Below are 23,639 nucleotides of genomic sequence, written 5' to 3'. Positions count from 1 at the left end.
TAGATCGACGATCGTTAGCTCGTTAGGTTACACAACATACAGCGACCCCACCGGAGGCGTCGATGGCCCTCTTTCAATACCACCTGTCCGCGCTTAAGCGTATGACTGGGTACATAGCATACTCTGTGCTTTATCCAGACGCCAACGATCTTAAGCCAAAATCCAGCCTCACAGAAGGCTCCCTTAGGACGTGCATACTCTTAGGCCTTCAGTGGGCTCCCGACATCCGGCAGTCTACTACGATTCGCCCACCCGGTGACGCTGTAGAGGCCATTATGACCAACAGCGACTATACATTCGAAAAAAAGAATCTAAAACAATCAAATAAAATTAATCGTGAGCAGCGGAAAGCAGTACCCCAGTTTCATTCATCATTTGATTCCCCGATAATACTTCGGCGTAAATGACAGCACTCGAGTTGGACTTCCCAAGGCGCGTCAAAATATATTTCACATTTTTTTATTTATTTTTTTATGGCATTGGTTGGCGGACGAGCATATGGGCCACCTGATGGTAAGTGGTCACCACCGCCCATAGACAAAGGCGCTGTAAGAAATATTAACCATTCCTTACATCACCTATGCGCCACCAACCTTGGGAACTAAGATGTTATGTCCCTTGTACCTGTGATTACTGGCTCACTCACCCTTCTAAGCGGAACACATCAATACAGTGTACTGTTATTTGGCGGTAGAATATCTGATGAGTGGGTGGTACCTACCTAGACGGGCTTGCACTAAGCCCTACCACCAAGAAACAGTCGAAGTTATGTAATAAAAAATAAAAAAACTATTTAGCATTTATTCGTAACATCTGGTTGAGACTTAAGTAAGTGACACTCCGGAAATGTCCCACTGATGAAGTTGTATTTAAAATGTTTATTATTAGTATGACGCGCAAAAAAATGTATTTAGTTTAGTTTAGTTTTAATCATTCAGTCATATTTATTAATCTCAAGTCTAGATTTGAAGGGGAAATAACCCATCTTTTCTCTTTTACCTAACTGGATAAACGCGTCACACGTTCGCACCACGTGAATTGGGGGGTTATGTGAGACTCACGAATGCCCAGAACGCTTTTGAGCCCTAGTACACCGCAATACCCACTAAAATCAGCAGTGCCTCATTTTTTCGGGAGGCGTCACGCGATTGATTTCAAATACTACTCATGAATATAGTCCACCCTGACTAGACTAATATAAAGCCTAAGTTACTCATTATTACATCAGCTATCTGCCAGTGAAAGTCCCGTCAAAATCGGTCCAGCGGTCCCAGAGATTAGCCGGAACAAACAGGCAGACAGAAACATTGAAAAAGATGTTATTTTGGTATATGTACTACACTACACTCCTAAAATCTGATGTGATCAATCGAAGAAGATAGGAGATAGTTCAGACGCAAAACTAACGGCTTTACGTGCTGAAGCCATTTGTGCTTTTTATTTCATACAACTGCCTCGTTGGACTAGTGGCCATAAGGCTACTGAACCTTCTGAGCTCAAACAACAAATCGTTCATTCGCCATTAATAAAATAATCTATGAATCTATATATATAAATAAAGACGCAACGCTTCAAATAAAACCTTAAAATCAAATCTTCTGTTACCTGCCAGTAAACGTTAAATCGACAGATTACATAACTCAACACGTCACACGTTTTATCAATGAAAAAAATATTTTATCAGATAAATATTCAGTCTGAGTTTAGTGTTATAACTTTATCGGTAGTAACACGACGATATACACGTGTCTATCGTATACGTAATATAAATATAAACGATCTGTGTGAAATTGTTAAATTTGACTCGAAGAAAATGTTTGGACTGATATTTACTTTGAAGTGACAGGTAATCCTATATTATGTATTACTAGCTGATAGCTATGACTTCATTCGCGTGGCATATGTTTGGGTGAATCCTGTGATCATACTAGCGATACTAATCATTTAAAACGATCGCCAGACTCTTAGAAAATACTTGATAGAGTTCATCAAAGTTCCCTCTACATTTCCGTCCAAATATTTTTCATATCTTGTTATAACATATATATGTGTGTGTTTAATTCATTGATATATTTACTTTTGTATATATTTGCTGATTGGGATTGTCCTTATATAGTTTCTGGATTTATATTATTTGTAAAATATATTTTCTGGTCAATATGGAGTTGTCTGAAAGGGAATGCCTATTGGCATAATGAATGTCTACTTTTGCATATTTTTTGCAAATATTAAAAAAAAAATACTTTATTATTTATTTTATGTAATGTAATATTATGTACATAATAATTATCAACGATTTAATAGCAATAGATTGATAAAGTAATGTCAAGTAATCTTAACAAAAGATCACGTTTCAAGACGTTCACTATTTCCAATATATTGCTTTTAGGAAATAGCTCAACGGTTGAAAAACCGAAGAATATGATTTCAATTTATCAATGCACCAATGTATTTTCTTGTACTTAATTTGTGAAAACATCGTGAGGATATCTGCATGCGTGGGATAAAATTCTGACACATATTTACATTACTGTTGGAATAAACTTGACTCCTCTTGATTGTATTTAGTTAACATAACCGTTTAATTCAATCGTCGGATAAGAGTAACTACTGAGTTTTGTCGGTCTTTGTAAAATGAAAAATTTAAATTAACATAGGTGGTTAGACTGGGAAATTGCCCACCTCATGGTAAGCGCCACCTTGGAAACTAAGATGCTATATCCCTAGTTTAGTTACACTAATTCATTCCTTTCAAACTGGAACACAAGAATTCTTAATATTACTTTTTGGATTGGACTGGAGAATATAACCCAAATGGATGACTTTCAAGGCGGGTATTGCGCGAAGCCCTACCACCAAGTATATGACTATTTTATATTAATGAGATAGCCCTAAGTATACACTGTTTATTCATCTGTATGTTATGATTATATCTCTTAACAGATACGCATATTTCTTTATTCCTATTTAAAGCCGAATGAACTATCGGAATTATTGGCACAGGGGATATAATATCTTACGACTTTACTTCTAAGAATTTTTGTAGGTGATTAGTTAGAATGCTGTCCTGTTCTTTCGAATGTCCAATTACTTATGGCAAAGAGAGACAAATCGTTTTAATAAACACTAGATAAACTATGTTTAAAAAGTAAAACCATTGGTTCCTAAAGCGGTACGTTGATGATGCTCGTAGTTAATATTTCGTATAGTCCAGTGACGATATGGTCCAGTGTCTAGAACATGTGAATCTTAACCGATGGTTGCGAGTTCAAACTCAGGCAATCATAACTTAATTTTCCTGTACTTTATAAATAAATAAATATTGGTTAACATCATACACATTACTCTAATCCCAATGTAAGTAGCTAAAGCACTTGTGTTATGGAAAATCAGAAGTAACGACCGTACCACAAACACCCAGACCCAAGACAACATAGAAAACTAATGAGCTTTTTCTACATCGACTCGTCGAGAATCGAACCCGGGACCTCGGAGTGGCGTACCCATGAAAACCGGTGTACACACTACTCGTTCATGGAGGTCGTCAATATATATAAAAGCGATATACCACTAATATAATACCTACAAATTTGAAATTTGGCAGATAGGTTCTTTATAGGGTGTAGACATCCGCTAAGATTGGATTTTACGAAACTCCACCCCCAAGAAGGCAAAACGAGGTTTAAAAAATTGTGTTGCCGCAGGTTCAGCTAGTTTGTGTATATAATTCATATCGTTATCGGTGGTAAGAAATACGTCGTGAGAAAACCAGCATTGCTGGAATAAGCTTTAGATCTTCCCCTCAAATTTAGAACAGGCCCTAACCCATCGGTGTGATATTTACAAACTTAATACTTTACATTACGAACCAATGTCTATAGCGTAATGATTTATACGATTGGATAAAGGGACGTCTAGCGATGTATAAAGTCGCCAGTTCGATCCTGAATTCTCGAGCTATTATCGTCCTCCTAACACAAGCCTTAGGTTTAATTGTAGGGGTAAATAGGAATATCAGTAATTCCTTAAAATTGGTAATTGCTACTACTATTTTTTAAGGAAAAAAGCGACCATGCCAAAATTCAAAAAGAACTTTTTTTATTTATTATATTTTTTTGCATTGAATATAATCACGGTTTACGTTTATTCATAGATGATAGTGGATTCTGTTAAACAGAATTTCTGTAACCGACTCGTTGGTCTATTGTAGTTTATAATGCAACAGACCTCGTGGTCCAGAGGTCCAATAGCTAGTCGGACCAATAGAGATTTTAGTGACGCGACTGATTTAAAGCTGATATCAAAATGAAAATACATTTTATTCGAGTAGACTTTTACGAAAAATTTAAAGCGTCTTTTTACACAACTGTATTAAAAGTAAATATGCGACCGGTTCGGAATGTAGATTCTGCCGAGAAAAACCAGCAAGCTCAGTAGTTAGTAGCTATATACAAAATAGTTGGTTGAATCGTCATTTGAAAAATATTAACCAAAAATACGAAATTCACTTTTGTCAAAAAACAGTCTAAAGTTAACGAGGGTTCAAATGGCAAAACGGAACTACATGAATAATAATATTATATACTAAAATCTTCTCCGAAATTCGCTGTGTCTTTTGGTGTAAACTTTATGTATATTTGTTTAGTAATGTTTTTCAGTTCGGCATTACAAATAACGTCGTCTACGTTATATTATAAAGCAATACTAATTTCGTTTTAAACAGTTTATTAAGTAAGTTTAAGATATGTGTCATCATTTAAAAATTTATTTAACCTAAAAGCTACCACTAGCTGTGGAAATGGATTCTGAGAACCGGAAACCTCAGTAAATAATTTAATCTAATTCCGCGGCATCGATTGTTTACGACTATATTATTTAAATGTGTATTTGTGATGTTTATTTTCGAAATGAAATGTAGATAACATATTCTACTTTAGTAAATGTATCTATATTATATCTATATTAACAATTTCGTGCAGATCTACGATAGATCCGAACGAAACTTATCCACAATTATGGATCGTTAAAAATAATGATTTTTCAGTCGACAACATATATCCGCAAAATTCATATAATTAAGATATTTCGACATTAAATCCATGAAATTCAATGACATGACAGTTCAACGGGCGGCCATGTTTGACGTTTACGGGTGCGTTCAGAAAGTGTGTTCCAAATAATAATTTCGTGCAGAGGTTCGGTAGACTCGATGAAAACTTATCCACAGCAAAATATAGATCAACGTTTATGAAAAAGTTATAATGAAAAGTAAAGGATAAACCATATTTGTTTAGATCTATTTATTTTATCTGAGCGAAGCCGGGTTTTCATCTAGTACATATATATGGATATTATACCTTACAATATTGTACCTTAAAATGCTGTAGCCGTCATATAGAGTCGCACACTTTAATAGTTTAAATATATTATCTAATATTATATGTGCAGCGTGACTGCTGATAGTAAATAAATGTTGTCTGATAAAAATATATGCAGACACTAAATTTACATTTACAACAAAATTTAATTCGTTTTTTAAATCGTCTATAATTGCACGTGTGGGATTTTCGTACTTTTTTTTCTTCTCGAATGTTCTGGAAGAAATCTTTTTAAGCGGCCTATTTATAATGCATTTTAAACTTCGCTTTCTTTAGTGTTAAATTAATTAATTTAATAACTCAAAACAAATGTAAAGTTACTTAATTGGGAATGAATAATGTGTTGGTTATTTGAGAAGAATTAAATAATTACTTATTACATAATTTAAAATATTGTTTAAAAATGTTGGCCAAGTTTAATAAAAATAATACATTTAATTAATAAATTACATTAAAATGTAATGCAAATTAAAATAATTAAATAAAACTCGTAGTTATTTAAAAAAAAAAAGACAATACTTGTTTTGTTAGAATTGTTGTTTTTTTTTTTTGGTTTAAAGATTGAGTGACTTAGTGTAACTAAATTAACCTTACATTTAACTAATTAGCTATGTTAAAATATAATGCGAGGTAATTAAAAAAATAATAAACAAACAGCTATTTATCGTTGTTTTTTTTCGTTTGAAAGGGTGACCCAGTGTAACTAAGCTCTAAACCTTGGAGCATTTGCGGTAATGATTTACATTTCTCACAACACCAATGTCTATGGACAATAATGACCACTTACCACCAGGTAACGCTAAAGTGTGAGTCGGACTCGCGCGAGTACCATTACCTATAAAAACGGAAAAAAAAATCACGTTTGTTGTATGGGACTTTTGAATCGTCATTTAACAAACTATTTAAAGTAAACCTACCACCGGTTCGGAGTGTAGATTACTACTACCGAGAAGAACCGGCAAGAGACTCAGTAGTTACTCTTTTTCAACATCTAATAATACAGTCATGTTAGTTGAATACAATTATATATGTATGTAATGTCTCCTGCCTGGAAGTCAACAAGCGTTAACTCCACGCCTTTTTATCATCAATATAATCTTGTATCGAATAATATGTCCTCTTTACCATATTATATACAGTTAATACTTGCTACGAAAACATTCGTAATTTAATCGTTATACGGTGTTTAGTGACGTCTTGAAGTTGTTTTTGCTCGCTTAAAATTAAATACAGCAAGTACTGTCTGGCATAAGTTAGCATTAGTACCTACTGGTACACTATTTAGTATAATTAAACACTAAGTTTTATTCATAATTTGTAAAATAGTTTTTGACGACGGTGTCCGTTCCTTTTTGGATCTTCGTCCGTCACTGTCTCTATGAAAAAATTACGACGATCGATAACACTGCTGTTATTCTGTGTACGATTGTCATGCCACGTAACAGAGTGACAAACATACAAACCCGGTTTAGAATTTTATTAAGTATATTCGGTTATTATAAAGAGGACGATTTTGTGGAAACTTTCTACGGAAATAATAGCTTAGAAGCCTTATCTTAGCAGTAGGATATTTAAGATTTACTTTTTATTTCAATATTTAGACTTTGTACTAGCCAGTCTGGGTAGGTACCACCCACTCTTCAAATATTCTACCGCCAAACAGTACTCAGTATTGTTGTGTTCCGGTTTGAAGGGTGAGTGCGCCAGGGTTTTACAGGCACAAGGGACATAACATCTTAGTTCCCAAAACGTATAATGACGTAAGATACAGCGCCATTGTCTATGGGCGATGGTGACCTCTTACCATCAGATTGCCCATTTGCTCGTCCGCTAACTTATACCATAAAAATGTATGTATGTTTATCGGATATAAATGTATAAATTAAATGGATTCCAAACGGAACGTGTTTTAATTTAGCTTTTTTTCACACATACACAATAAAACTACTGTATTATATATATTTTTAATATTTTTCTCATGACAATCGTGCTATTTACGAGCCACTAAGCTCACTAAAGAAATTCTCATTGTGGTTTCCATTGTTGCAGTCGGCCATGTTGGGAAGAGTGACATTCGCAGAGTAATCCAAGATTAATAAAAGCAGGCGCATACGTCAACAAGAAACTGATGCCTTCAAAAATTTAACTTCCAAACGTTTGACAAGGGAATAAACATGGCGTCTTGCCTTGGCGGCCATTTTGGGCCGAGTCAGGAGTATATGCCGGTGGCGGAATTTTACGCGGACAAATCAGTCTTTGTCACGGGTGGAACGGGTTTCATGGGAAAGGTGAGGAATATCTGGTTTTTATTTTATATTGACCGTTGCACCTGGTTCTTTATCGATGGTTGCAGTTGAATTCCGAGCAGGCATTACGGCTTTTATATGCCGGACGAACAGTCGTTTGGATCTTAGCCGAAAATAACTGGTTCATATCCAGTCATGGGTTACTTTTGGGTATATCTTTGTGTGTTAGGGGAATATTTTACCAAATATATAACCATCAATCCGTAGTGTAGCAGCATTGTGAAATAGTCGAAGTTTTTTAACTGATACTTTTAAATTGATGATGATGAGTCATTTGTTGTCTTACTCCAATTTTTTATTTCTCTCTCTTTTTCTCTATTGGACTTAACGATGTACCAATTATAGGAAGTTGGTGCGGTGCTTCTATTTGATTATATGTATAGATCTTATAACAGGTGCTGGTCGAAAAATTGCTGAGGAGCTGTCCCAAAATCAAGAAGATTTACTTATTGATGAGGCCGAAGCGTGGTCAGGATGTGGCGTCCCGTCTTACAGAACTCACACAATCCCCTGTAAGTATATATTTATGTTTTTACGTGTATTACGTATGTGTATCAGTTTGTACGTATTTGTATGTATGTATGTATGTATGGTCTATGGTTGTGTATGATTGATTTTCTATGGTGGTGACGACTTACCTTCCTATCAGTGCCAGTGCCATAAAAAATAAGTTCTTAATAAACCCATAATGATTCTATTCCAATATTAATCCCATTATTCTGCATTGGAGGTCAAATGGGTTAAAGAGACAGATCTTGAGAATGATGTACTCTAAGAAATTAATATAACCATTTATTTTTACCAGCACTCAAAATATAGTGCAAAATTTTAACTCGATCAGTAACTTAGAACGTGTTCAAAATTTAATTGCATATTCGACCCGCGCTCGAATAGATATATACCGAAACATATGACGTGACTAGTATGTTACGTATGGCCATAAAATACCATGTAATCAACTAAGATCGATATTCGTTGAAAAGAACAGAAAAACCTGAACAATGACGTAAATCACGCGACTGTAGTTCTTTAGCTCAGTATATATTTTCGTGGAATGAGTTGTTTTAAATTACCCGATAAATATTTTGCCGTGTCATAATTTTTTTATCAAATCTTGTAAGTTTTAGGGTGATTGTTCTAAGCTTATGATTATATACGATCAAGTGAAACTGCTCTGGACTATCTGTAATAGAACGGTCATTGACCTTGAAATAGAGAGGTCATTCTCCCCTTGAAAAGTCGGTCGTCAAGCGGTTATAATTTGGCGAATCTGAAAGGTGAAAATTATTTCAAGTTTACCCTGAACCTTGACTTTGTGAACACAACACTCATAGTGTGAGTGTGTGAGTATATCCATATATCTATCATATCTCGAATTTATTACTCGCTTGTATCCAACACTGAAATGACAGCGGACAGCAAAAAAACTCAAACTCAAATTCCTTTATTCGATACAGAAGCTTACTTACTTATCGATTAAAAATTAAACACTACCACGAAAAAGAAAATACCCTGACCCGAGAAGAACCGGCGAAAGAAACTCAGCAGATAATTTTTTTGTCAATTTTATTATTTAAATATATTCAATATGAAAAGAAATAGCCAGGAGGCGATCGTTTGATTCCTAAAGTGTGCTATCAATTATAAACTCAATAATTGTATAATAACCTTTCGCACACAAGCGTTCACAAGTGAATCAGATCGCGAATTCAAAAAAAAAAAATCGTGTCTTGGAACCCACCAACACGAATGCAACTGTGAAAAATATTTTCTTAAGAAGACAGCCCTTAGTCCAGCAGTGGGAAACGTAACTTTACCACTTTAATTAATCCAACAACGAACACAAGTATTTACCCACTCGAACTTGGAGGCTTCGACTCATCTTCAGTTTACAAATAACAACTGAAATGTTTAGAATTTAAAATGAAGGATAATTAGAAGGATTTTCTTTTCTCAGTTGTTCGAGACGTTAAGGAAAGAACGGCCTCAAGAACTTAACAAGATCGTACCAATAGTCGGCGATATCACGGAACCAGAATTAGGTATCAGTCCAGCGGATCAAGCAATGTTATGTCAGAAGGTAAGACTTTATTCTATACTAATATTATAAATGGCGAAAGTAACTCTGTCTGTTTGTTTCTTACGCTTTCACGACCAAACTACGGAACCGAATTAAGTGGTTAGAACGCGTGCATCTTAACCGATGATTTCGGGTTCAAACCCAGGCCGGCATCACAATTTTCATGTGCTTAATTTGTGTTTATAATTCATCTCGTGCTCGGCGGTGAAGGAAAACATCGTGAGGAAACCTGCATGTGTCTAATTTCAACGAAATTCTGCCACGTGTGTATTCGACCAACTCGCATTGGAACAGCGTGGTGGAATATGCTCCATGCCTTCTCGAAGGGAGAGGAGGCCTTAGCCCAGCAGTGGGAAATTTACAGGCTGTTAATGTAATGTAAAAATGACGACCAACCCTCAACACGTAAGCAAATCTGCGAGCGATAACCAGTTATAAATAAAATTGACACATTTTAATACTCAATAAAGCTACAATCTTATCAGTCAATTTAATCTTTAAATTATCTATAAAAAAAAACCATTTTTATTTAGCGAAAAGTGAAATTTGATTTGGCGATGTTTTAAGCTATCACAATGTTTTTATCAAGATATATCTATTTCACTATCTTTTACAACTTTTTTTTTCAAACATCCTGTCTATAATTCGTTGATTTTTGTTTTGTTTTTAAAAAAAATTTCGTCATTCAGTACCATTGGTTCGCGCGGTTTCAACAGTGTTAAGCGAAACTGCTCAATCCCCATGGGATTTAGCGTGATGTGATATAGTCTAGATATATTGATATATATGTTTATTTACCTCGTAAAGGCGGTAAAGGAAAACATCGTGAAGAAACATGCATGCATTATAACCGATATCGGAACAATGTGGTGATATATGCTCCGAACCTTCTCCTCCAAGTGGAGGCACTAGCCGAGCAGAGGCACATTTACACGCTGTTTTGATATTCTCAATAATAATTAATCTAAAACATAAATTCTATAATTTTCTTGTAATCTACAAATCGGTTTTGTAGATTAACGCATTCAAACAAACAAACACTTCAGCATTATTATTGTCATCTAATTCTTCACAACTCATATTATCTCCTTGTTTTTCAAACGGTACACAAGCTTATTCTCATAGCTATATCTCGATCACAAGTACTTCGCACACGACAATATGCACCATTAATTAAAGCAATTCAAAAATAAATAAAACAAATAGTTTTGCTAACGCTACACACGTCAGTTGACATGATACAACTTCATTCTTAACGTAATTTGAAAAAATAAAATTGATATATGTTCTATTCAACCGAAATTGAACCCCTGTATCGTGTATAATTAACCTAATTACTTTGACGGTATGATGTTTTTGCATGTTATACAGCTGTTGCTATACACCAAACATGTAATCCACTGTCTATAGAAAAAAACAGCCTTGGGAATTGAGTCACGTACCCGTGACCCAGTGGAGGGAATAGACACATGCTAACAGAAACGTACAATATGAATATACGAATCGTACGAGTCAGAATAAAAATCGTAAAGGTCTCTAAAGACGATCGCCTGTTTAATTAAGATACATAATCACAATTCTTAGAAATGTTTATGCGTATGGTCTGTTAAGTTATTGTACTTAAAGATTATCCACTAGTACTCCCACTCGAACTCTCATATTTATACTTACGCTGGCACACACGCTGTCACGCTGACATAAGTAGGCGGACGAGCAAACGCACCACCTGGTGTTATGTGGTCACCAACGTCCATAGACAATGCCCCTAATATTAACCATTCCACGAACCTTGAGAACCAAGATGTTATGTCCCTTGTGCCTGTAGTTACACTGGTTGACCCTTTAAAATGGAATACAATACTGGGTTCTGCTGTTTAGCGATAGAATATCTGATGAGTGGGTTGTACCTACCCAGACGGGCTAGCACAAAGCCCACCAAGTATAAACAAATATTATCTAATTTGTACTTTTGTTGTCTTTATTCTTTCATTAGTGATCTCACACACACTACGACATCTTGTAAATCACTCGTAGTGGAGAGACGTGCCTTTGTGAGTGAATAGACGACCTTAAATGACTTACTTATGTAAACTCACACAAATACACTCATCACGCACGACATAGTACATCTTACTAGCATAATTCTCACTTGTTTCTCCTTAGCCCGTTTTCTTGGTGTGAGTGCAGTGGTATATTGAATTAAAAACAAATAAATTTGGCAGACATGCCTTTTATGGTGCGTAGGTTTCCTTGTTCCTTGCAGTCGCTACGTGCTCGATTGATTGATCACGCCCAACACAAATTGCCTTAATGCGTTAAAGACATAATCATGAGTATTGCTTTGACTTAAAACTTAATACTTTATTCCTCTGTGCAGGTATCTGTGGTCTTCCATTCGGCTGCAACGGTTAAATTCGATGAGAAACTAAAGCTATCAGTAACCATCAACATGCTGGGGACGCAACAGCTCGTCCAGCTCTGTCATCGTATGCTTGGGCTTGAGGTACGTTTAAACACACATGGAAAACAAATTACAACAAACATTTTGCTAACTTAAAATTGAATGATTTTATAGCCATTGTCACTTGGGAATGATGAGAGGATTCTAACAATACCACGTACATCCAAATTTGTTTCGGGTTTAAGAACTTTATTTAAAAGTTATTTGTTTAGACATTTAAAAATAAAAAAAAACTTCGACAACGAGTCGAGCAAAAACAAATTGACCTGACCGAACCTTCTAGGCTTAGGTAGCAATTTTTAACGATGACTTACTAGCAATCTGCTCAAGAAATATTTTGGTGCACTAGTTTGTGCGCAAAAAGGCATGCTATATTCCCCCCTTCAAACTCCCATGGAATGGTAATCGGACACGATTCGCGCATAAACCTTATAGGAAGAGTGGGGAGACTAACTAACGGGCTGCTCTTGTGAATTTCTTGACAGAAAAACCTAATAACTCACCTGACCTGGTTTTCGAATACACGCAGCACGCTGTCGTGAATAAGATGTATCTGTGTGTGTGTCGGATATATTTACGAACACACACATACGTCTTGAGAAGCATTGGTCGCTTTGAATGATCATGTAAATTAGCACTTTCAAATCGTCACGTAATATATGTGTCTTGACAAGACTCGGTATAATGTTGTAGTCGAAGATTATATTTTTGAATTAATGTACAAGTTAGTAAAGGTGCCACTGTATGGTAAGTGGGCACCACCAATAAATTATTGACCATCTCTCCATCGTCGATGCGCCACCAACCTTGGGGACTTAGATGTTATGTCCCTTGTGTCCTAGTTACACTGGCTCACCATTCAAACACAATACCCAAGCAAGTAAATATATAATATTAGTAATGGTCTAAGGCTAACCATGGTCGAGTTCATGTCTAACGAAATCCACATTGTTAGGCGAACCCACCTTTGGACTAACTTGGTTTACTTGGATCTTGAGTCTTTTCGTATAGTTCTATGGTATACTAACACTAATACTATGGTAATAATTATATAGAAATAAAAAACAATGAGTAAATATAAATAAACTATTGGTTGCTACCAATAGTTTTGTTTTTTTGTCACGCGTCAATACTATTGATACTATCGATAGTATCGATAGTTTAGGTTAAAAGTAATGGTTTTTGCAATACTATCGATAGTATTGCTGATGGGGAGTTATCAATACTATCGATACTATGGATAGTATTGTCGCGTCACAATTCTGTCGATAGACTATCAATACTATCGCTAACACCCTAACTATCGATAGTCTATCGATATGCAACACTAGATGGATGTTTTCATCTAAATCACGCCAGAACAGCTGAACGGATCTTATTGAAATTTGGCTCAGATTATTGTCCGGAACGGCAAATAGGTGATTTTGTAAGGCATACCGCCCCTTTCCCCTTACACGCAGGCGAAGCCGAGGTCGGATAGCAGTATTGTCATAATGAATACGATGTCCCACTCTAAGTTAAACTTCAGGTAGAAAATCGTGTGTATGCATAATTAATGCGCTCTAAAAAGTGTTGTTATGTTATTGTTTTATTCAAGAATATAATTATATTATGCACTGGGTGTTCATTTCTAACGATACACTTGTCTATTTACCCAGTTCCCCCCTTATTGGTGTATATATTCATCATACGTAGTTATTCCTTCGACTTTACTCACGTTTATTTTGAAATGTAAAAGATTGTTTTTTTTTTTAAATATTTGTGACCAATGGTAAAAATGGAGTCTTTTTTTATTATTATTTTATTTCTTTATTTAAGACATTTTCGTTCGTCTTTTTTTATTTTTATTAACATTACTAACAGTATTTAAAACGGGATATTTACCATGTTTTTTTTATTTTTATTTGGCGGAGCTTAGTTTTTCTTAATGAATTATACAAAACAGAAAAATAACCGTGTATTTCAAAGTATTTATTCGAGTCGAGTCTCGTAGGCATATTTGAATCGTTATTTAGTAGATTAAATTAAATTATATACTACCACTGGTTCAGAATGCAGATTCTTAACTCAGTAGTTTATCTTTGCCGACAGTACAAGTTTTACAAAATTTTTTTTAAAGACCATAGTGAGAAAAACTATATATTTTTTTAATGTGCTTTCGAATCAGGCTTTAGTTCACGTGTCGACCGCATACTGCAACTGCGAGAGAGAACGAGTGGAGGAGACGGTGTACGCTCCACCCGCTCACCCGGAGCACGTCGTCACCCTGGTACAGACGCTGCCTGACGAACTGGTGGATCGAATCACGCCGGATTTAGTTGGTACGTTTCTGTTAAAATCGATTCAATGTTCTCTGCAATTATATCTATGCTGAGGTTATCTTATTGTCATATATAGTTCCCATTTGTGAAGTCTATGTGATACTACACATATAGTATATTAGAGCCGAAATAGCAAACAATGTACGTCTACAGTTAATCGTCCCGGCTTTATATGTGTTAAATGGGTAATCTACATGTATATGTACATTTAAATTGATGTGCAAATACAACAAGGAAAATTTTTATTTATTTTCCGGCTAGGAAAGTTGAAATTCTCTGCATGTCTCTACTGTTACATGTATGTATTATACATGTAAACCTTCCCCTTGAATCTCTCTGTTTATTGATGATAACCTCATCAAAAGCCGTCGCGTAGATTAAAAGATATCAAAACTAAAGTATGAACTTATAAATGCCCTACTGGATGACTCAGACTCTAACCTTTGAAGAAACCATTTGGAGCTGATTGCACCCATCAGAATTTCATTGAAATTAGTTAAATGCTGGTTTCCTAACGATGTTTCCCTTCACCACCGAGCACGAGATGAATTATAAAGATATAAAGCACATGAAAATTCATTGGTGCTTACCTGGGCTTGAACCCATAATCAACGGTGAAGATGAGTTTTAACCAATAAGCTATCTCGGTTCTCATATCTCATATATATTTATTATAATTCCAGGAGACAGGCCTAATACCTACACGTTCACCAAGGCTCTTGCCGAGGACATGCTAATCAAGGAATGCAATAACCTTCCTGTCGCGATCGTTAGACCTTCAATTGGTAAGTTAAACGAGACGTAATGATGTAGATGAAAGCAGACCGGCAAATACGCCATCTGATGGTATTTGGTCACCACCGTAAATATTAGCGCTGTAAGAAATAACCGTTTTACATCGCCAAGCGTATTTAAGTGTCAATAGAGCATCGGTTTACAGGCCGCCTAGCGAAGTGTTAAAGTTGCAGGGTCAGGCCCTTCGGGCTATTGTCGTACTCCTAACACAACTGATAAGCGTAAGAGTATAAAGCGTACCCCCTCCTTGGGTAATAATGTAATTCTTTAATTTGGGGCGTTACTAGTATTATTTTTTTAAAAAATGCGCTGCCAACTTTATGTTATGCCACTAAGATGTTATGTCCCTCGTGCCTGTAGTTACACTGGCTGACTCAACCTTCAAACCGCAACATAACAATACTAAAGTACTGCTGTTTAATGGTAATATGTGATAAATGGGTCTAGACGGTCTTGCACAAAGACCTACCACAAAGTATCATCAACTTATTGTTTTAGTTTTTTTTAATATTGTTTAAGCAAGTTTACAGCTCCGTTAAATGGTTGCGGAAACAACTTATGCACTTTATCTATTGTAAATAAATTATTTATACAATATTATAGATAAAACATAGATATCAGATAAAGGAATACAGTGTTACGATGACTCTTGATGTCTTGTTAGTCACAACTGAAAGTATCAAAATCATTTGATTGGCGTAGATTAAAATGTTTGTAATATTATATATGTAGATTTATTTATCCCGTTTAGTTAGATCGTTTCTAGATTTTATTGGTATTAGTTTTTGCGTTTACATCAGACGTAGGTTTCCTCGAGATTATTTACTGACATACTCTGTAATGAAACTTAGTGGACAAAAGTAACTACTGAGTTTCTTGCCTCTTATCGGTTGAATATACTTCCGAGCCGGTAGTAGCTCTACATTTAATTCAACACCGTAACACGACGATACAAAATTGCTTTTAAGAGTTTACTTAAATAAAGAATATTTTGATTTTGACATTTATCGAATAGATGAGTATTCAGGCTTTTTAAATTTGTACCTGCTATCTTGTGTTTGGATTCACATGTTCTAAGTGAACCACTGCTCTCTGATCGTATGTTTCATTTAAATTATACTTCAAACTACAAGATTAGATTGATGATAAAAAAGCGTGGAGTTAATGCTTGTTGACTTCCAGGCAGTAGACATAACATACATATATAATTGTATTCAACTAACATGACTGTATTTTTAGATGTTGTTGGATCTACTGAGTCTCTTGCCGGTTCTTCTCGGTAGAATCTACATTCCGAACCGTTGGTAGCTTTACTTTAAATAGTTTGTTAAATGACGATTCAGAAGTGCCTGTAAAAGCCTACTTGAATAAAGTATTGTTTGATTTTTTTTGATTGCAGTGCAGTGTCTATAAGAAATCACTTTATAGTTCACTCGTGAATATCATAATAATAAGTAATGTCGGATAACGCCTTCTAGTATTACAGGATCTTAAACTGCGGCGATTTTTAATTAAGTTCCCCAGTAATAGCTCTGAAGTTCCTAGAATAAGAATAGAATAATATCATCAGCTATTCTGCCGCCAAGCAGCAATACTTGGTATTGTTGTGTTCCGGTTTTAATGGTGAGTGAGCCAGTAACTACAGGCACAAGGGACATAACATCTTCGTTCCCAAGGGTGGTGGCGCATTGGCGATATAAGGAATGTTTAATATTTCTTACATCATCAATGTATATTTGGCGGTGGTGACCACTAAACAGCAGGTGGCCCATTTGCCGCCTACATAATACATAATAAATTCATCCGTATGTATACAAAAGTATTACTAAAAGTCCATATCAAATCATACGTCCAGTAAATAATTAATGCAATTTAAAAATAAATAATTATCATTTCTTTCTACGAAATCTTTTAAATTTATGGATGGTAGTCTTATCAGTCAATAAATTTCGTTGAAAGATAACAATGTTATCGTTTAACATAATGACACAATTTTTAAAATATTTTTTAATCGCACGATAAATTCAGGTGTGTAGATAAACAAGGGATTTTTTTAACGTTTCACAATCGATCATATGATAAAGTCGACGGGTTAAATACATTCCAATGGCAAGAGGAGTTGCAATAAGGAAACCTTCGATCTTCATATTCCATGCGATTCGCTAATAGCTCCGCTGTATCGTGCACTACAAACAGTTCTTGTTTAATTTATCTTTATTTGTAACACAGCACATTTCCACTTAACTTTAGTTTTATTTCCAAAGTTATGTAATACCTCCTGAGATTCGCAGTTATCGCTTCAAGCAGAGATTTAAAGTATTCATGTATTGCAGACACGGTGTCTTTAGATTATAGATTCTATATTTTTTATCAATGCAAATAGGTAGACCGACTGATAAATGAGAAAACCAATGGTAAGTGGTCACCACGGTGGATATTGGCTTTGTAAAAATATTTATCGTCCTTTACACCGCCAACGCACCACCAACGTTGGGAAGTGAGATGTTGTGTCCCTTTTGCCTTTAGTTTGAGTTGGCTCACTCAATCTTCAAGCTAATACTAAGTATTGCTGTATAGCGGTAGAATACGTATCACATACCCAGAATACCCATAAATTAAAATATTTATTAATAACATATTATGTTTTCAATTCTCAGTACTCTCATCTGTCCGGGAGCCGGTCAAAGGTTGGGTGGATAACTGGAATGGTCCCAATGGCATCATAGCAGCGGTCGGCAAGGGCGTATTCCGTACAATGCTTGGCACGGGTGGACGTGTCGCAGATTTGGTGCCAGTCGATACCGTCATCAATCTGATGATTGTTTGCGCTTGGCGGACTCATTTGAGACGGTAAATGAGAAATTATTAGTAATGATGTATGTGTTTAAACAATAAGAACATTTGTAAAAACGCATAGATTTTTAAATTATGGAATAATTTGACTCTGGATGCCGATTGGTCGATAACAGCAGATGATGCAATCGGCAGCCAATGAGCATCATCCCACTTTGATCATCAATTTGAACGCTTCAGGTTGATCATACTATAATCCTATCGATGCATTGTGATAATATCCTTAGAGTATTCTATTGTTTAAGGGATAACATACGGTTTTCTGAGGCGAACTTAATAAATCCTGAGACAAATCAATTGCAAAATATCTTCGATATTATTTTCTTCTAACACATGGTTCGTTGGGCTATTTCTTATTTTTATCTTCATAATAATCTTTACCACCAATTCTAGGAATGTTTAGGACTATAAGAAAAGAGCACACTATTTCGTCAGGATATGTAACTTTTAGCATGAGGCAAATGTTAAAAGTATTGAGACTAAAAATGTAGATTGAGGAGAAAGCAGATCCTCTAATCAATTGATTACTGGATGTTTTAGAGGTGACGGTGTGGTGGTCTACAACTGCTGCACGGGTCAGCAGAATCCGATCACGTGGCAACGTTTTGTCAAAACCAGTTTCAAGTATATGAGAAAACATCCCTTTAGTGAGTATCTGAACAATTTCATTGTATAATGTACTACTAATTTAATTCAAAACTTGTAGTGTTTTAATGCAATATTGTTTTATTCGTGCGCGTATTCAACTATATTACAAATTTTATTCAATCAATAGATGTTTGCTTTAGGAATAAATGGTTATAACCTATGATCGTCAATCTTCAGAATCAATTACTTACTTTTTTGACAATTTACATCAATCTATGAAAAACTATCTTAAACAGATATATATAAGCCATATCATATGATCTGTTATTTTTGGGCAAATTCACATTTTCAACCAAAAGTAGCCATATTGAAATGCCACGACCTCTAATCAGTCGTAATTGTAAATGAAATGTTTGATTTATTTTTGTTTTATGATTTATAATTTGGACTGTATTTTAGTGTTTTCGTATTATGTTTCCAGGTGAAATTACTTGGTATCCTGGTGGAGATATTACGAATAACCGTCTAAAGCACAGCACGCTGACGTTGTTGCAGCACAGAGCACCGGCCACCATCATCGACCTCATCGCCAAACTCACTGGAAATAAACCTATGTATGTTTTATGAAACGAAAAATATGTACTAGAAATAGAGAACTGTTTTAAGAATGCAATATATTATGGTCCAAAAAATAGACCAACAATTCCGCTATAAGTGGTCAACTTGGCTCAAAGTGCCAAGTGCACTGCAAGTGATATAATGCAAACCTTACACCGTCAATGCACTGGCAACCATGGCATCTAGTGTCGATTCTCTTTGCTAACTGGTTTGCTCAAACTTCAAACCGGAAAATAGCAAGATAGAGTAATAATGTTTTGCAGAAGAATAATTAATTATTGATAATTAGGTGCAACTACCCACTTAGGCCTGAATAATTCATTAGTACCATATATATATACAGAGTTTATTTAGACTTTGTAACTTTAGAATAGGAAAATTTTGGTATGCATAAAACTTGGATATACAGCTATATATATATAGACTCTGTATATATAGTCTATTAGCAATGTGTTCTATATACTGTACCTTGGTAAGAGGATTGTGAATAACGTATTGGTAAGATGATCAGCTCGAAATGATAAAAGCAGATTAAAATCTTTTGAATGTTTAATGTCAAATATTTTGGGCCTAGAATTACTGTGCACATATGCCAAATGGAAGATATATATTGTTAAATAGAGCCATCATGGAATTGTTTTGTATGATGGATGTATTTATACAATACAATAACATACAGCAATACGAGTATTGCTGTAGTTTGATTACGTATATTTAGATAGTTCCAAATTAGACATTTTTTCCGAAGGTTTTTTTGTAGTTAGTTTAGGTAGTTTTGAAGTTCCTCAGGTGGTGATTCAATAACAATTCATAAGTGAACGAGATTTGAGAATTAAATATTAAGGACGCGTTCCGTTTAGACACAATCCGTTATGTGATTATTCAGTCAATTATAATTTTTTGTGATAATGTTTTAATACAACTTTTGTTAATTTCAGGATGGTCCGTGTTCAGAATAAGTTGGAAAAAGCCTCAGCATGCTTGGAATACTTTACTACTCGTCAATGGGCCTTTGCTGATGACAATGTACAGGCCCTCTGTACCGCGCTCTCGCCCGAGGACCGGAATACTTTCGACTTTGATGTCACTAACATAGACTGGGACGCCTATATCGAATCCTACGTCTTAGGTATACGGAGGTTCCTCTTCAAGGAAAGTCCGGACACTTTGCCTAAGTCAAGAAAATTACTACGTAGGTGAGTAAAGAAAACGACATTTTTAATCTTTAGCAGGAACGATTTAATTGAGGAATTTGATACGAGGCACTAAAACCTCATATATATATGAACTACGAGTAATATGAACATGCCTTAAAAGGCTACTGGCGAAGTTAATAAGGTTAAGCGAAGCCGAGAGGTTCACTTGATTCGATTCGTGCAATCTCGGCTTAACTCGGTTAAATACCGACCGTTGTCGATTTGCGTACAAGTCAAAGGACTGGAAGTACCATTCAATGAGGCTCTGAGGTTGCACGAGTGTGTAGTCACGTACTTAGGATTTCGTAAAACTTCGACAATTATTTCGACGTGGCTATATTCCGAGTAGTGTAGAGGGCGTTTTACGCGGTTAATGGCCTGTCAATCATATAAGACGTTATACTTAGTCAGTAATTTTGCACAGCAACACCCATAGGAAGTATTATTGTTTAGCGGTAGAATAACATGTGTGTGTAGTAATTTTCCAGTAGGACACAGAGCACTACCACTCTTAGTACTGTTATAGGAATCATTTCATTGATCACACTTCAATTTTTCACTGTTTTGTAAATGCATCTGTTCAGATGAATTTTGCATGTTACTCTATTTTGTGGATAAATTATTTAGCAAAATGGGCAAGTTGCCATGTGCGGTTTCCTTGCGAGGAGGATTGCCGAATTAATCAATAGAAATTATCACATCCGAGATTATTATTTATTTTATGTAATTGGTAGGCGGGCGGCAAAACCGCCCATTGACAATGGCGTTGTAAGAAATATTAACCATTCCTTACATCACCAAAGCGCCACCAACTTTGGGAACTAAGTTGTTATATCCCTTGTGCCTGTAGTTACACTGGCTCACTCACCCTTTTAATAATTCAAGTAAAATGATATGATATGATACTAGTAGATTATGGGAGTACACGTTTTGCATTATTTATAGGATTCATTAGAAATGTATTTTAAAAAAATTACATTATAATTTCTTAATTTCCAGGTTACACATAGTGCACATCCTTACTCAAGTGGCTGCCGTATTCTTCCTTTGGAGATTCCTTTTCAGCCGTTCCAATGCACTGCGAAACATATGGCGCCGAATTGTCGACCTATTAACGCGAGCCGCGAGACTTTTAGCCATCGCCTGATGTCCCGCTTCCATAATATATAATAAACTTCGTTGACATCGCCACTTACAGCTTAAGAACGCTTTAAACAATAAAAAGAACCCTTTCGACGTTTTCTTTTCATGTTGACATTAATATAACGACAAGATGGCGGTCGTAAACAGTCAAACACCGATAGTTTTTAAAGCTTCACAAGCGGCTTGCGGCTTTAACGTCAACTCGACGTTGCCATGACATATGTCAACGCACGTTCCACATGTCAAATTGAAACGTCAACTTTCATTTTGACAGTTCAATTCGCGTTCGAATTATCGAGCGCTAGACGTTAGATTTTTAAAATGTTAAGGTGTTATTCCGGATTTTTTTGTACCGTTACAGCTCAATGATAAATCAAATAAAAAACAAAATGATAAAGTTCAAAACTTTACGCATAGTAATAATTATTGTAATAGAGACGCAATAATTCCCGTTATATTAATGATTGTAAATTGAGCCATAGATAATATAACTGCCTTATTTGTAAGTGCTGTATTTTTGTCACTCGAACGGTGTCACAACGACTTAATAACTTAAATCGGTTCTACGCGTTTAATTATAGTTTATAGAAAAAGAGAGAAAAAACTCCACCTTAAGCCGTAATATAAGTGCAACCAATTATTGTTGGTACTTCTTCTTTCGTCTATTGTAACATTTGTAGCATATTTATTTGTTAATTAGCAACATTGAACACATAGCTTTACCGGTAGCGAAATATGGTAAAAATTGTGAACGATACAATTTAAATTCAAGTTGATTATATTTATTTAATTTAAGAAAATTGGGAATATTATTGGTGTAACATTGTTTTTGAAAAGAAGGTTGTAATATTATTTCTAGCTACCGGTCAGTCTGCCAAAGATGTCGATTTAATTTATGTAAATTAAAAAATAATGCTTTTCAATATTAATATTTATATATATTGTTTTAATCGATTGCGGAAAAAAATCACTAGGAAAATTTTCAATCTTCGCTAGGCTAATCTTTAAATAAAAAAGAACAACTTATTTACAATGAAAATGTTAGTGAAATTTTTGCGAATTTTTTTTTTTCTAATTATTAGAAACTAACGCTCAAAATTTAGCGAATAAAGCAAAAAAGTTATCGATTATTTTGAAAATTTATCGTTTGTTAAATTTAAATTTGTAAATTAGAAATACAAAAAACGCATTTTCTAAAAAATAAGCGACTGTAATTGTTTTTGTCTAGAAAGTTTGTATGTAGCTTGGAAGGGGTTTGGTAATAATATTGTTAATTTACGTTTGAATTTGTTATAAATAAACTATTCCAATCTAGACATAATCAAAGTTATAACGTAATTATTCTCTATAAATTTAAATAAAGGAAATACAATTGAATCAATAATAATTAGGTGACAGTCTTCGATATAAAAGATGTCAAAATTAATCTTTTTACAAAAAAAATAATAATTCGTTAGTGACGCGATATATGACAGTTGACTTTTGAATTCTCTAGACACGTTTAAAAAATAATAAGCTGACAGATCGTTGTATCGCTCTAGAAAGGGACAGCGACTGTGCTGCCAATTTCTATCTCCCTTGTGTAGTATGTAACTACAAAAATTTTCCCAATTACTAGACGCATGATATATTCGTCTCTCTCACACTTTTATGCTTTGCTGTCTGATAGGGAACGCTCACCGTCCATTCTATGTATATGGGTTTGACAAATAAAAAAAAAATACATTACAAAATGTAATACGACGTTTTCTTCTGGCGAATGAAATCAAAAGAATGTATGTATGTAATGAATGTAGTTATATAGAAATCAGTTTCGCAACAAAGTTTTAATAGTTTGACGTCTCTGAGAAACAGACTATAATTTTTTTTTTTTTGTTACAACAACGTGTCTAGAGATAAA

At 35.0% G+C, this 23,639-nt stretch overlaps 1 protein-coding gene across 3 annotated transcripts in view; it reads left to right on the top strand.

Annotated features, from left to right (window-relative positions):
- LOC125074982 (putative fatty acyl-CoA reductase CG5065) overlaps positions 1-22,725 on the top strand; it is a 71,771-nt gene extending 49,046 nt beyond the window's left edge. For 2 of the 3 annotated variants that reach the window (XM_047686488.1, XM_047686490.1), the window contains exons 2-12: positions 7,428-7,666; positions 8,080-8,196; positions 9,642-9,764; positions 12,142-12,267; positions 14,393-14,546; positions 15,230-15,331; positions 17,999-18,191; positions 18,735-18,841; positions 19,264-19,396; positions 20,339-20,596; positions 21,596-22,725. In XM_047686488.1, coding sequence (XP_047542444.1) covers positions 7,553-7,666; positions 8,080-8,196; positions 9,642-9,764; positions 12,142-12,267; positions 14,393-14,546; positions 15,230-15,331; positions 17,999-18,191; positions 18,735-18,841; positions 19,264-19,396; positions 20,339-20,596; positions 21,596-21,743 — 1,575 coding nt within the window. In that variant the 5' untranslated portion in view covers positions 7,428-7,552 and the 3' untranslated portion in view covers positions 21,744-22,725. Of the gene's footprint in view, positions 1-1,732; positions 1,847-7,427; positions 7,667-8,079; positions 8,197-9,641; positions 9,765-12,141; positions 12,268-14,392; positions 14,547-15,229; positions 15,332-17,998; positions 18,192-18,734; positions 18,842-19,263; positions 19,397-20,338; positions 20,597-21,595 lie in introns of those variants that run through there. The other variant, XM_047686489.1, reaches the window with a different exon arrangement.
- Positions 22,726-23,639: the final 914 nt, after the last annotated feature.

The sequence above is a fragment of the Vanessa atalanta genome, chromosome 29 (assembly GCF_905147765.1).
Source record: "Vanessa atalanta chromosome 29, ilVanAtal1.2, whole genome shotgun sequence".
Lineage (NCBI taxonomy): Eukaryota > Metazoa > Arthropoda > Insecta > Lepidoptera > Nymphalidae > Vanessa > Vanessa atalanta.
The sequence above is the reverse complement of the archived record's forward strand: the minus strand, read 5'-3'. Positions and strand labels throughout refer to the sequence as shown.